Source organism: Neofelis nebulosa, chromosome 6, assembly GCF_028018385.1.
Source record: "Neofelis nebulosa isolate mNeoNeb1 chromosome 6, mNeoNeb1.pri, whole genome shotgun sequence".
NCBI lineage: Eukaryota > Metazoa > Chordata > Mammalia > Carnivora > Felidae > Neofelis > Neofelis nebulosa.
The window spans coordinates 15,157,571-15,170,422 of NC_080787.1; the positions used below are offsets into that span (position 1 = coordinate 15,157,571).

The following is a 12,852-nucleotide window of genomic DNA, read 5'->3' on the forward strand; positions in this document are numbered from 1 at the left end:
TAAACCCATAGTGCATAGTTTTTGCTTTATACGGTTATATGTATTTTATTATTTTTTTCTAAATAATTTTTCTCAAGTTTACTTATTTTGAGAAAGAGAAACAGTGCGGGGGAGGGATAGAGAGAGAGGGAGACCGAGAATCCTCAGCAGGCTCTGTGCTATAGCACAGAGCCCAACCTGGGGCTCAAACTCATGAACTGTGAGATCATGTCCCGAGGTGAAGTTGGACACTTAACTAACTGAGCCACCCCAGGTGCCCCATGTACAATTATATGTGTTTTCAAGAAATTAAGAGGAAAAACAGTTTTTTTGTGTTTGCTCACATATTGTTCATATCTCCAGAAATCTGAGTTCCATTTGTTATTCTGCCCCTTCGCCCTGAAGAAGTTGCAGAGCAGGTTTTATGGCAACAGATTGTCTTAATTTTCTTTTATCTGAAAGCATCTTTATTTTTCCTTTGGGTGGAGGGGTCGACTTTACAGAGCTGTGATTTATGTACCATAAACGACATCCATTTGTAGTATTCACATGGTTTTTAGCCGGTAGGGAATTTAACCCGAAGTCAAACTCTTCTCCCACTTGTGGTGGGTGGCAGCTGGAACTCTGCTAAGTTGGCTCCTTGGTGTCTGCCTTGCACGCGAGCAGGTTACAGGTCTGCTAGAAGCTTGGACAGTTTACGTGCGGATCTGTAAGCTCCCCATTCCTGCATCTCCCCTCAAGTTTTGAGCTGCTGTGCTCACCTAGCCTGTCCCCTGATTCCTCAGTGAACACATTTGCCGTTCTGTCTCCATTTCAATTGATGCAGTGGTACTGACTCCGAAAGAGCGCAGGAAACTTACCCAGTGCTCCTCGCTTCTTCCACGTGGTTTTTATCTCTGCAGTTTGTGCTTGTTTCTGGTCGCTCTTGCTTCTGGTTGCTCGGCAGTGTTTTCATATGGTTGTTTCTGTTTTGTTTAGGGTTTACAACTGTTATTTGTCAGGTCAATGTTCAGATACGAGCTATTGCACCATCAGCAGAAGCACCACTCTGCTTGCCTTCCAACTCTGGGTTGCTTGAGATTCAGAGTGGTCTTTAGTATATTGGGATAAAAAACCAAGGCATTTCACCAAACTCATTGGTACTGATGTTTATTAAATGCTTGTTTTACGTGCCAAGGCCATGTATAACTTTATGTCTTCTATTAATACTACAACGGTGGTGTAATTTTTTCCTCATTTTCAGCCATTAGGAAATTTGTACTGAGGGCAGTTAGGTTCACGAAGCCACCAGGTCTGGTGGTGGCACAGCTGGGATTCAGATCTTGTTCATTTCTTTTGATTCGAGAGCCCACATTGTGGTTTTTTGTTTGTTTTTTTTTTTGACTGATTATTATTTTTTTAATATGAAATTTGTCAAATTGGTTTCCTTACCAACACCCAGTGCTCATCCCAACAGGTGCCCTCCTCAATACCCATCACCCACCCTCCCCTCCCTCCCATCCCCCATCAACCCTCAGATTGCTCTCAGTGTTTTAAGAGTATCTTATGGTTTGGCTCCCTCCCTTTCTTTTTTTTTCTTTCCTTCCCCTCCCCCATGGTCTTCTGTTAAGTTTCTCAGGATCCACATAAGAGTGAAAATATATGCTGTCTTTCTCTGTATGACTTATTTCACTTAGCATAACACTCTCCAGTTCCATCCATGTTGAGCCCACATTGTTAACCCTGTATGCTGCTGCCTCCTCCCTGTTCTCAGTTCCACCTAAAAGTAAGTAGGGATAAAAGAATGACTTGAAAGATGAAATCTATCATTATGACACATGTTGTGTTTTAGGAAATGGAAGTGCCAGTATTGCCGAAAATCTCTCTACCCATCACCAGTTCTTCACTGCCTACCTTCAATTTTAGTTCCTCTGTGATCACAACTTCCTCTCCATCACCCGTTAGTCCTTCACAATCACTGACAAACAAGGTACAAAACTATTGTACAAATAGAGGTGATTTTTGTTCCTTATTTTAAAAAAAATACAATATTCTGTTTGAAGCGATAAGTTCTTGCTATGGAAATTGAGAATAAGAGAAAAATGGAAATGGTGTTTTGCTTTTTAAAGTGTATGTTATAAAGGGATACATTATAATGGAGTGCTGTTTAATTCTTACGCAATGCCTTAGAGATTGATGATTATAAGTTTGTTTCCAATGTTTCTGATTTAAGATACTTTTTTTTTTTTTGGTAAGATTGGGTTTATGTTTTTATTTCTCAGGTAGGATTAACTACTCCTGAAAATTTTTATGATTTTGTCCTGGCTTTTACTTTTTCTGAACATATTCTTATGGATGGTATTTTTTTCCTTTAGATGAATACTCACCTCCCTCTAAGATAGTGTATACTCCTCGTCCAAGGAGAAGCCTGATTTTATAGTAGTTACCATTTATTTTTCACAAGTTTTAACAAATTATTATTTTACTAATTTTTTTAAGATTTTATTTTTAAATAATCTACCCCCATCGTGGGGCTGGAGCTCACAACCCCAAGATCAAGAGTCTCATGCTCTACTGACTGAGCCAGCTGGGTGCCCCTTAGCAAGTGATTTTTAAATCTAAAAGGAAATAAATTGCTTTTGGCTTCTTTGAAATAATTTGCTTAAGTTAAGGTCTGTTTTATTGTTGATTACTTTTACTAAAAACTCTTTGTGTTATTTTAATAATTTGGAAAACCAGGTACAAATGGCCTCTCCAAACAGTCCTGGCAGTCCCATGTTTCGATTTTCATCTCCAATTGTAAAATCTACTGAGGCAGATGTTCTACCTCCGTCATCTGTAAGTAGCAAGCAAGGAATATTTCATACTGATTTCAGAAGCATACTGTATTTTTAAAATCCAAGATGCCATTGGTGGTAAGAAATACCATTGTTTTTCTTCCAACCTAAAAAAGTCAGTGTATAGAAATCTTGAATGAGTGAACACCTGTTTATTTTTCACTACACACACACACACAAGCATGTGTATTTTCTCGTGATCGTTTGAAAGTTAAGATGCAAACATCTTGATACCTTTATACCTTTTCCATATGTTCCCTAAGAAGAAAGGACATTCCTTTGCACACCCACAATACAATTCTATCCATGAAATTGCAATGTAGTATAATAATAATGCCCATATTCAGATTTCCCCATTGGCCCCAGACCTTTAATGGCCCAGATCCAGTAAAGATCAAGACCTGATCAACTAAATTGCATTGCATTTGGTTAACATGTTTGTTGAATTGCCTTTAATCTGGAAAAGTTTTGGGTTTTTATGCCTCATAGTACGTATTTCTTCATAATTAAGAAAGAGGTGTTTTACAAGGGAAGGGAAGCAAAAATACCATAAAAACAGGGAGGGGGACAAAACATAAGAGATTCTTAAATATGGAGAACAAACAGGGTTACTGGAGGGGTTGTAGAACGGGGGGATGGGCTAAATGGGTAATGGGCATGAAGGAATCTACTCCTGAAATCATTGTGGCACTGTATGCTAACTAACTTGGATGTAAATTTAAAAAATTAAATTAAATTAAAAAAAAAGAGGTGTTTTGAGTGATACAAGTTTAATGTTCAAGTTGCCCCATGCATCTTTGGCATGCATATCATTTTTACATGCTGCCTCGTGTTTTTCACTGTGCTCTTGTTTGTGGTTACTGCTAGATATTCCAGATCATATTGTATGTAATCCCTGCTGTGTGCCTGAAACCTGTCCACTGTCCATAAAATCTCAATGTTTTATTGGAAAATGGCATTTAGAAACCTAGAAATGAGCATTGGGAGCACGTTATTACTTTATGTACTGCTTTGAATGAAAAAAATGCCTAAGAAATTGAAAATGCTGTTTAGACCTAACACACGATTCATTATAAGAAGCATCTCAAATTCTGGAGATTGTAAAATCTCTACATGAAATTCAGTGTCTTTTTTTTTTTTTTTGCCTTGGAATAATAAAAAGCTCCATATTTGATATTTTGTTTTAAAACTAAGTAGACTATTAAGGATACCTTTTCTCCTTACAGATTGGATTTACGTTTAGCGTGCCTGTTGCGAAAACAACAGAACTTTCTGGCTCTAGTAGTATTTCAGAACCAATTACAAGTAGTAGTTTAGGTAAGTAAAAATTTCTCCCAAGTTGTTACATAAAAATGGTTGCATGCATTAGATTAGTATTTCAAATTCTTTCTTTAATCTTTGGCAGTTCTTATAAATTCATTTGAATGAAATTAGCTCTAAAAAGCGGACAGGAGCTAATATCAACCTTTGGCAATAGTTTTTAGTAACCTTCTCAGAAACCGCTCACTAAATGGATATGTTACAGTTCAGTTATGGGAAGGGATAGTCACAGCAGCAGTATATCCATTAAGGTGACAGTTTATTATAAATGAAATCTCATAAGAAATTCAGGTGTTGTTTACATTTGTTATCGAGGTGAAATTCTAATTATCGTGGATCCCATCTCTGGGTTTAGTGTTCAGTTCACAAACATTTTTATGTGTTAGGGTTATGCTGGCCTCTGCAGGTAGTGATACATAATATTTCAGGAATGGGGGTAGTTGAGGGAAAGAAATGAGCAAGCAGATAATTAAATCATGGGATTTTGTTGTGATGGTGGTGGTTTTCTTTCAAGTGTTTGCTGTTCAGGAACTGGAGGACCATCTGGGCTAAGTTACTCACCTCAAGACGTTTTGAGCAAGGGCATTTTACTCCAGAGACACACAGCAAGTGCAGGGCTGTGGGAGTTAGAGAAAAAAGGAGGATATTCTTCAAAATCTGTAGATCTTTTGTAATAAAGCTAAGAAGTAGCTTTGAGTTCTAAAAATTCTCGAATGCCATGCTGAAAGAATTGGATTTTAATCTGAATGTAGTAGGAAGACAGTGATTTTAAATGGCGTGAGCTGGGTGTTGTGGAGTGACAGCCGTGTCCCCAAGTGAGGGGGTGGTTGGGGGGCGGGCTTTATAGGCTGAGATATCAGTTAAGTTCTGTCGCCCTATCCAGAAGCGTGTATTTGTCTATCTCAGTTTTTTTACCTCATAGTTTTGGAATTTAAAAAATACTAGATCCTCCCTCAAAGGGTAGAGTAAAAACAGCAGCAGCAGCAGCAACCAACAACAACAACCAAAGAGCTAGGACATAGAAGCCAGATGTTCTAGCTCTGGATGAGCTGGAAGGTAAGAGCATAGATTATGAGAGTGGCACAAAATAGGAATTTGGTATGTTTGCAGTCTTGTTTTTTATTGACTAAAACAGCCTTGTGTAAGAGAAAGTATAACAGGCACATTTCAGGTATACTTTTTACCACGAATTTTTTCTTCAATGTTATTATGAATTCAAGAGGAATAAACTTCTACAAATTCCTGGGGCGCCTGGGGGGCTCAGTTGGTTAAGTGCTCAACTCTTGGTTTTGGCTCAGGTCATGATCTCACGGTTCGTGAGTTGGAGCCCTGCGTTGGGATCTATGCTGATAGTGTGCAGCTTGCTTGAGGTTCTTTCACTCTCCTCTCTCTGCCTCTCTCATGCTTTCTCTCTTAAATAAAATAAATACATTTTTAAAAAAAAACTTCTGCAAATTACCATTTCACACCTGGTTATGAGGAAAGGCATGGCAATCCTCCAGTTTTTACTAATGCGTTATTGGTGATAACTGGATGAGCGGCAACTTGTTAAAACAACCTTTGTATTTCATTACATCTGGGAAATTATCCATATTTTTAAGGCATTTATTATAAGTGGCATGTATAGAATTGTGACAGTGATTCTCACCACTTTGACATTAACAAGCTGCTTGAAAATGTAGAAGTCATGATTAATTACTTTGTGGCAGGTGCTAATTTTTCCACTATCTTTTTCCACCAGTTTGAATACACTTCAGGGTATCCTTAAAATTTACTTTAGATTACTAAAAGCAGTGCCATTTTTATTCTTAAGGAGGATAGACTATGACAAAGTGATACAACTGTATGTTTTGTTTTGTACAGTGTTTTGTTTCTTGTATGTTTTTGTTACCGTGGTGAGATTCATGTGAGATAAAATTAATCATTTAAAAGGGGACAGATTCAGTGGTGTTCAGTACATTCATGGTGTGCAACTACCACAGCCTGTCTAGTTCTAGAACATTCTTATCACCCCCTACAAAGGAAACCTGTTCCTATTAAATAACAGTCATTCCGCATTTCTTCTCCCCCACCTCCTATCAACTACGAGTCTGTGTTTTGTTTGTATGTATGTACCTATTCTGGAATCCTACCATGTGATTTTTGCATCTAGCTTCCTTTACTTGTTTTCAGGGTTCATCTGTGTTACAGTATTTATCAGTACTTCACCCTTTTTTCTTTGTAAAATTTATTTACTTACTTACTTTTTATTCGAAGTAGGCTCCATGCCCAATATGGGGCTTGAACTCAAGACCCTGAGTTTAAGAGTCATATGCTCTACTTACTGAGCCAGCCGGGCACCCTAGAATTTCATTCCTTTTATGGCTGAGTGAAGTTCCATTGTATGGATATATCATAGTTCTGTTCATCCACTGATGGACTTTTGGGCTGTTGCCAGCTTTTGGCTATTGTGCATAGTGTTGGTATGAAAATTCAGGTACACGTATTTATTTGGATAGTGGTTTCAGTGCTCTGGGGTATATACCTAGAAATGGAGTTGATGGTCAAATGGCAGTTCTATGTGTAACTTTTTGAGGAACCACAGAACTGTTTTTCTCAGCCACTGGTTCCTTTCACATTGCCACTAGCAGTGTATGAGGATTCTAATTTCTCCACATTCTCACCATGTGCACTTTTCACTTTGTGTTGGTAGCCATCTTAGTGGGTGTGAAGTGATGCTTCTTTTTGGCTTTGATTTACATTTCTCTAATGGCTAATGGTGCATAATGGAGCTAGTTGGCCCTTTATCTTCTTGGGAGAAATGTCCATTCAAGTCCTTTGCCCATTTTTAAGTTGGTTTGTCTTTTTGTTGCTGAGATGTTAGCAGTTTTATGTAGTCTGGATATTAGATCCTTAAGATACATGATTTGCAAATAATTTCTCCCGTTCCGTAGATTGTCTTTACACTTTCTTGGTAATGTCCTTCGATTCACAAAGGTTTTTAATTGTGGCGAAGTTCAGGTTTTTTTCTTGTGCTTTTGATGTCATATCTGAGAATCTATTGCCAAATCCATGGTCATGAACATATATCTCCTGATTTTCTTCTGAGAATTTTATGGTTTTAGTTCTCATGTTTAGATCATTGATCCATTTTGTATTAATTTTTGTTTATGGTGTGAGGTAGAGGTAGGATTTTTTTGAAACTTCTCTACTCCTTTTAAAATTGGCAAACACTTAAGAAAAACCTTGTTTGTATTTTATCATGGAAAACTTGAAACATTTTCGGAAGTAGTAGACTGAATTTCCATGTACTGTTTACGCAGCTTCGACACTTCACATTTTTTGGCCAGTCTTGTTTCTCTTTCTCTCCTTTCCCCTTCCTTCTCACACACAGAAACACACCTATCAGGTTATATTGAAACAGTTCCACACATATTTCAGCTGTAAACAGAAACTTTCCCCCTTAAAAATAGAACCACAAAGCCGTTATCATACTGAAAACATAGATTTCTTATTTTAAGTCTAAGGCTATATTTATTTTGGAAAATTTAGGAAACATAAAAAGTAGAAGCAGTAAGTAAAAAGTCACTCAACACTGGCAGCCACCATTACTCTTGTATCATTCAAAATCTTCTGGGCTTTTTAATTCGTCTTTACCTATAACTGTGCTTTTGAGAATGTTTTGTGGCCACATAGTAATCTATTGTGTCGGTATTCTGTAATTGATAGACTCAGTCCCTTATTGAGCATTTATCATCCAGATTTTCAGTATTATAACTGAAGGATATTTTTAATCATAGGATCAATTTCTAGAAATGAAATAACTGCTCAGTTGAGTATTTATTTGAAAGTTTGGTTCAATCAGTACTGTAAATTGCTGTGTAGTCAGATGCATATTTCTTGTAGTTTGGGAGCTTGCTCCGGGTGCCATAACCTCTCCAGTGTTTGAGTTTGATTGTTTTGATTACCAGTTAATTTATTGGGTAACAATTATAGTTCATACTTTTTGCCTTTTTGGAGGAGAAAAATGTACAGTGTATAGTATGGGAAATATTATCTTTGCTTTCTTGTACTAGCAAATTAACCTTGTATTTTTAAGTAAATTTGTCCATTATCTTTGAATTACAGTGACTTTCATGATGTTTTAGAAGTTGATCCAAATTGGCTTTGGAAGCTCTCTTTAATACATTTAACTTGATCCGGTGCTGCTTCTTGACATAGTATCTTTTCTGCAGCTCAAGATACCAATGCAGTGAATAGTACAAGCTGTAAGAAGCAGCCAGATGAAGATTGTGAGGGTCCTTTTAGACCTGCAAAAACCCTGAAAGAAGGAAGTGTCCTAGATGTTCTCAAAAGCCCTGGTAAGATAAGAGCTGCCTTTGATATACTCTAAAATCTTCATTACAGATTTGTGGTCCTATTTTAATGTCATGTGTGGCATAAATTAGGAAATTGACTTGAATGTAGATGTAGTTAGATGCAATTCTTTTGGAGTAAATATCTTAGAAACTCTACTTGTTTAGAATTCAAAGACTGTCCTAAAATGACATCTCTTAAGGAGGTGAGGATAGCAGGAGAAAGAGGCAAGTGTAGAAGGGAAAATGAATTGCCTTTTAATAGAGATAGGCCAATATGGAATACAAGTAAATAAACCTGATGATATACCTGCACATGTCTTTCTCTGCTGAGATGCTGACCTGCCTTGTTCTTCTCAGATTACTGCCCAGTTGTGATCGTTTTATGACAAGGCCAAACAGAAAGATAACATTGGATGATTCGAACATACATATATGTAAGGGACAGTACTCACTTGAAACAAGAATTGAAAGCTAGTAGTAAATAACTTGAAGGCAATGAATAGAAGTCATCAAATAGGAAAAAGTTTTCAATTTGAAAATCAGAGGATAGATACAATTCCGATTGTGACGTGTACTATAGGAACGTATAAATGTTTGTAAGGTGATCTAGTCACTCAGAGAAAATTTAGATTTACCTAGCAGATAGATGTGCTCATGTATAATTGAGTAAGAATTTCCAGATAAGAATGGCTTCTGCAGCCAGATTTAGGTCTCTCTGGTCTAGCTTTCTCGTTTTATAGATGAGTACACTGCCTACAAGGGTCCCAGCAATTTAGACGATTGGACGCCATTGGGGCAGAGCTCCAGGGCGCCTGTGCTAGTTAACTGAGCGGTAGGTATGCATCAAAATTCATATGCTCTATCTTCATATGAGTTATACTTTGCATTCATGATGCCCACTCCTCCTCCCCTTTAATTTTCTTTAAATAGCAAGAATTTGGAGTCCTATGTTCTTTTGAGAGAAATTAGAAAAACTTGAAAAGGGGGAAGGAAAATAAGTCTCTGAAATCTTGAGATGATTACCGTTAAAATGGTGCCAACCTTAGTGACTCAAATTAATCATTAGCAAAACAGTACATTTTAGACTACTGGGAGTAAGTGAAGTATATGGGTTTTGCCTTTATGCTAAAACTAGCTCTAGGTTGGAAAATCTCAAAATCTTTTATATCTTCTTACCCTCCACTTTTCTTTTCATTTGGTGCCATGAGCTGGAAAAACAGGTCACTGAGTTTATTGGCATGTGTAAAACAAAGATTAATTGGTCCAAAGTAAAGGATTGGAAGGTCATTCCCGTGGATACAAGTTGGAGTGAATCGATTCGGTTCAATGACAGCAGTTCCGGTAGTGCGGAGACTTTTTCAGTTCCTGTTATTCCATGGTTCTGTGTAAATACCTTAATTGTCTGAGTACACCTTTAGTGGTCACCAAAAGGGGACCCTTACAGTGTGAAAGGTTCTGTGATTACATTGGAGAACTGTTGGAGGCAGTTTGTCTGCGTTAGGGTTTGGTGACTTTCCATGCGCAGGTCTTTGAGTAGCATGAGCTCATGCTCCTCGAGGGTGGGCTGGGTCTTCATTTCTGTAATTTCTAGACCTTGCCAGATGGTTTGGTTCTTCTCTGTTGGAATTTACATCGTGTTTCTCATTGAGCTGTTACCATTTTAAAGTCCTGTATGAACTCAGTATAATTAAGACCAGTCCTTACAACTCCGTTGTACTTTGGAGGGATGTCTGTCTAATATGCATACCTACTCAGCTCAGCTGGGTGTACTGAAAGTAGAGGATACCACAACAGTGGGTTATAAGTGGACAGAATTCAAAGATTATCGATGTTGAAGACATCTCCTGGCATAGCCAGGAGAACACCTGAAGGAAAAAAATAGATGCAGGAGGAAGGCTGTGAATATACTGCAGATCTGTATTGCAGCAAGAGTGTAGCAAAACCTAGATGCCCGCGGGGTGTTTCAGTAAATTACTACAAATCAAAGCCTCAAATTAGATACTGGTTGAATCATAGTAAGTAGAAATTCCTAGAGGAAGAAGGTGATACACTATAAACAATACATCTTTTGTAGGATTTTAACTAGGTCTGAGTGTCACTTATTGATTATGTGATTAATAAAAACTGCTGGGACACCTGGGTGGCTCAGTTGGTTAAACATCCGACTGTTGATTTCAGCGCAGGTTAGGATCCCAGGGTTGTGGGTTCGAGCCTTGCATCAGGCCTTGTGCTGATGATGCGGAACCTGCTTGGTATTCTCTCTCTCTGCCCCTACCCAATTCCTGCTCGCTCGCTCGCTCTCTCTCTCTCTCTCTCTCTCAAAATAAATTTAAAAAATTGGAAAACAAAGCAAAACAAACAAAACAGCTGCTGGGGCGCCTGGGTTGGTCAGTCACTTGAACGTCTGACTTTGGCTCAGGTCATGATCTCACGGTTTGTGGGTTCGAACCCTGCATCTGACTCTGCTGACAGCTGGGGGCCTGGAGCCTCCTTCAGATTTTGTGTCTCCCTCTCTCTCTGCCCCTCCTCTGCTCATGCTCTCTCTCTGTCTCTCAAAAATGAATACATGTTGGGGCGCCTGGGTGGCTCAGTCAGTTGAGGATCCGACTCTTGGTTTCGGCTCAGGTCATGATCTCATGGTTCGTGAGTTCAAGCCCCACATCGGGCGCTGCGCTGATAGCATGGAGCCTTCATGGGATTCTCTCTTTCCATCTCTCTCTGCCCCTCCTCTGGTCTCTCTGTCTCTCAAAATAAACTAAAAAAAAAAAAAAAAATTTTTTTTAATGAATAAATGTTAAAATTTTTTTTTAAATATTGCTTAGGTGAAAACTCTACTTTTTAAAGTAGCTCATGTTGGGGGCGCCTGGGTGGCGCAGTCGGTTAAGCGTCCGACTTCAGCCAGGTCACGATCTCGCGGTCCGTGAGTTCGAGCCCCGCGTCAGGCTCTGGGCTGATGGCTCGGAGCCTGGAGCCTGTTTCCGATTCTGTCTCCCTCTCTCTCTGCCCCTCCCCCGTTCATGCTCTGTCTCTCTCTGTCCCAAAAATAAATAAAAACGTTGAAAAAAAAAATTTTTTTTAAAAAAATAAAAAAAAAATAAAGTAGCTCATGTTGGGATTTAGGAACTCTGCAATAAATGTGTGTAAATACATGTTCTCCCAGTAATAGCATTTCAGTTAATGTTCTGATTAGAGAGCTGCTCTCTCTGTCTCTCTGTCTCTCTCTCTTTTTTCTTTTTAACTTACACTCTTCTCCCTATTACAGGTTTCACATCACCAAAGGCAGATTCTCTTGCTGCTCAGCCTACTACCACAAGCCCAGTAGTTTATACAAGACCAGCAATAAGTAGTTTTTCTTCTGGGGGAGTTGGGTTTGGAGAAAGTGTAAAATCTGGGTCATCTGGATCGTCGTCGTGGCAGTGTGATACTTGTCTGCTCCAGAACAAAGCTACAGACGGCAAGTGCATAGCCTGTCAGGCAACAAAATTGCCAGCAAAAGATACTGCGAAACAAACTGGAATTGGAGCACCAAGCAAAAGTGACAAGTCAACTCTCTCTACATCAGGGACGGGTTTTGGAGACAGATTTAAACCAGCAGTCGGGACCTGGGATTGTGACACCTGCTTAGTGCAAAACAAACCCGAAGCGATGAAATGCGTAGCTTGTGAGACACCGAAACCCGGAACTGGTGTGAAGCGAGTCCTTACGCTGCCAGTGGCTGTGGCGAGCGCTGTGCCCGTGGCCGCCGCACCTCCCACCTGCACTGTGACCACGGGCGCCGTAGGATTCGCAGATAAATTTAAAAGGCCCCTGGGATCTTGGGAGTGTCCAGTATGCTGTGTTTCTAATAATGGAGAAGACAGTAAATGTGTGTCCTGTGTGTCTGAGAAGCCAGGTACGTGTATGGCTGTTTGAGATCATTTTGTTGGTTATTTTAGTAGAACGCTTACACTTCTCTGCTAAGAACAGCCTTAATATTTTTAATGTTTCAGGATGAGCATTTCCTCCTACGTCTTAATTTTTCTAAGAAGGGGCAGTCTTTCTCCACCGTTATCCAGAACAAAATGTCACTTTGTCTCTTTTCCTTGAAGTACAAGTGAGGATGACAGATGGTCATTCCCAGAGAAGGTTTCACTAAGAGGTAGACAGTCTTGCCTTTTGAAACAGCTGTGGCTGAATATTAATGCGGAGACCCATACCTGTATGCCAGCTGCCAGAGGTGTTGCAAGGATAGTCAATTACTGAGTCACTAATGAAAACATTCTAACTTGACAGCAAGAAGAAGGGAGTTAGGCTTGAGTTTTTCCTGTTTCTCTGTTCAAATTTGAAAAAGTTACTGAAGAGTCCCATCTGGAAATGACTCTTTAATATTTTTGTAATCTCATATAATTATTTGGTACCGA

The 12,852-nt window shown here is 39.0% G+C and overlaps 1 protein-coding gene across 11 annotated transcripts in view; it reads left to right on the forward strand.

Moving 5' to 3' along the window:
• NUP153 (nucleoporin 153) overlaps positions 1–12,852 on the forward strand; it is an 86,079-nt gene that overhangs the window by 54,479 nt on the left and 18,748 nt on the right. For all 11 annotated transcript variants that reach the window (XM_058732909.1, XM_058732912.1, XM_058732915.1 and 8 more), the window contains 5 exons: positions 1,811–1,948; positions 2,698–2,796; positions 4,022–4,112; positions 8,330–8,455; positions 11,715–12,344. In XM_058732909.1, the coding sequence (XP_058588892.1) occupies positions 1,811–1,948; positions 2,698–2,796; positions 4,022–4,112; positions 8,330–8,455; positions 11,715–12,344 (1,084 nt within the window). The remainder of the gene's footprint in view (positions 1–1,810; positions 1,949–2,697; positions 2,797–4,021; positions 4,113–8,329; positions 8,456–11,714; positions 12,345–12,852) is intronic.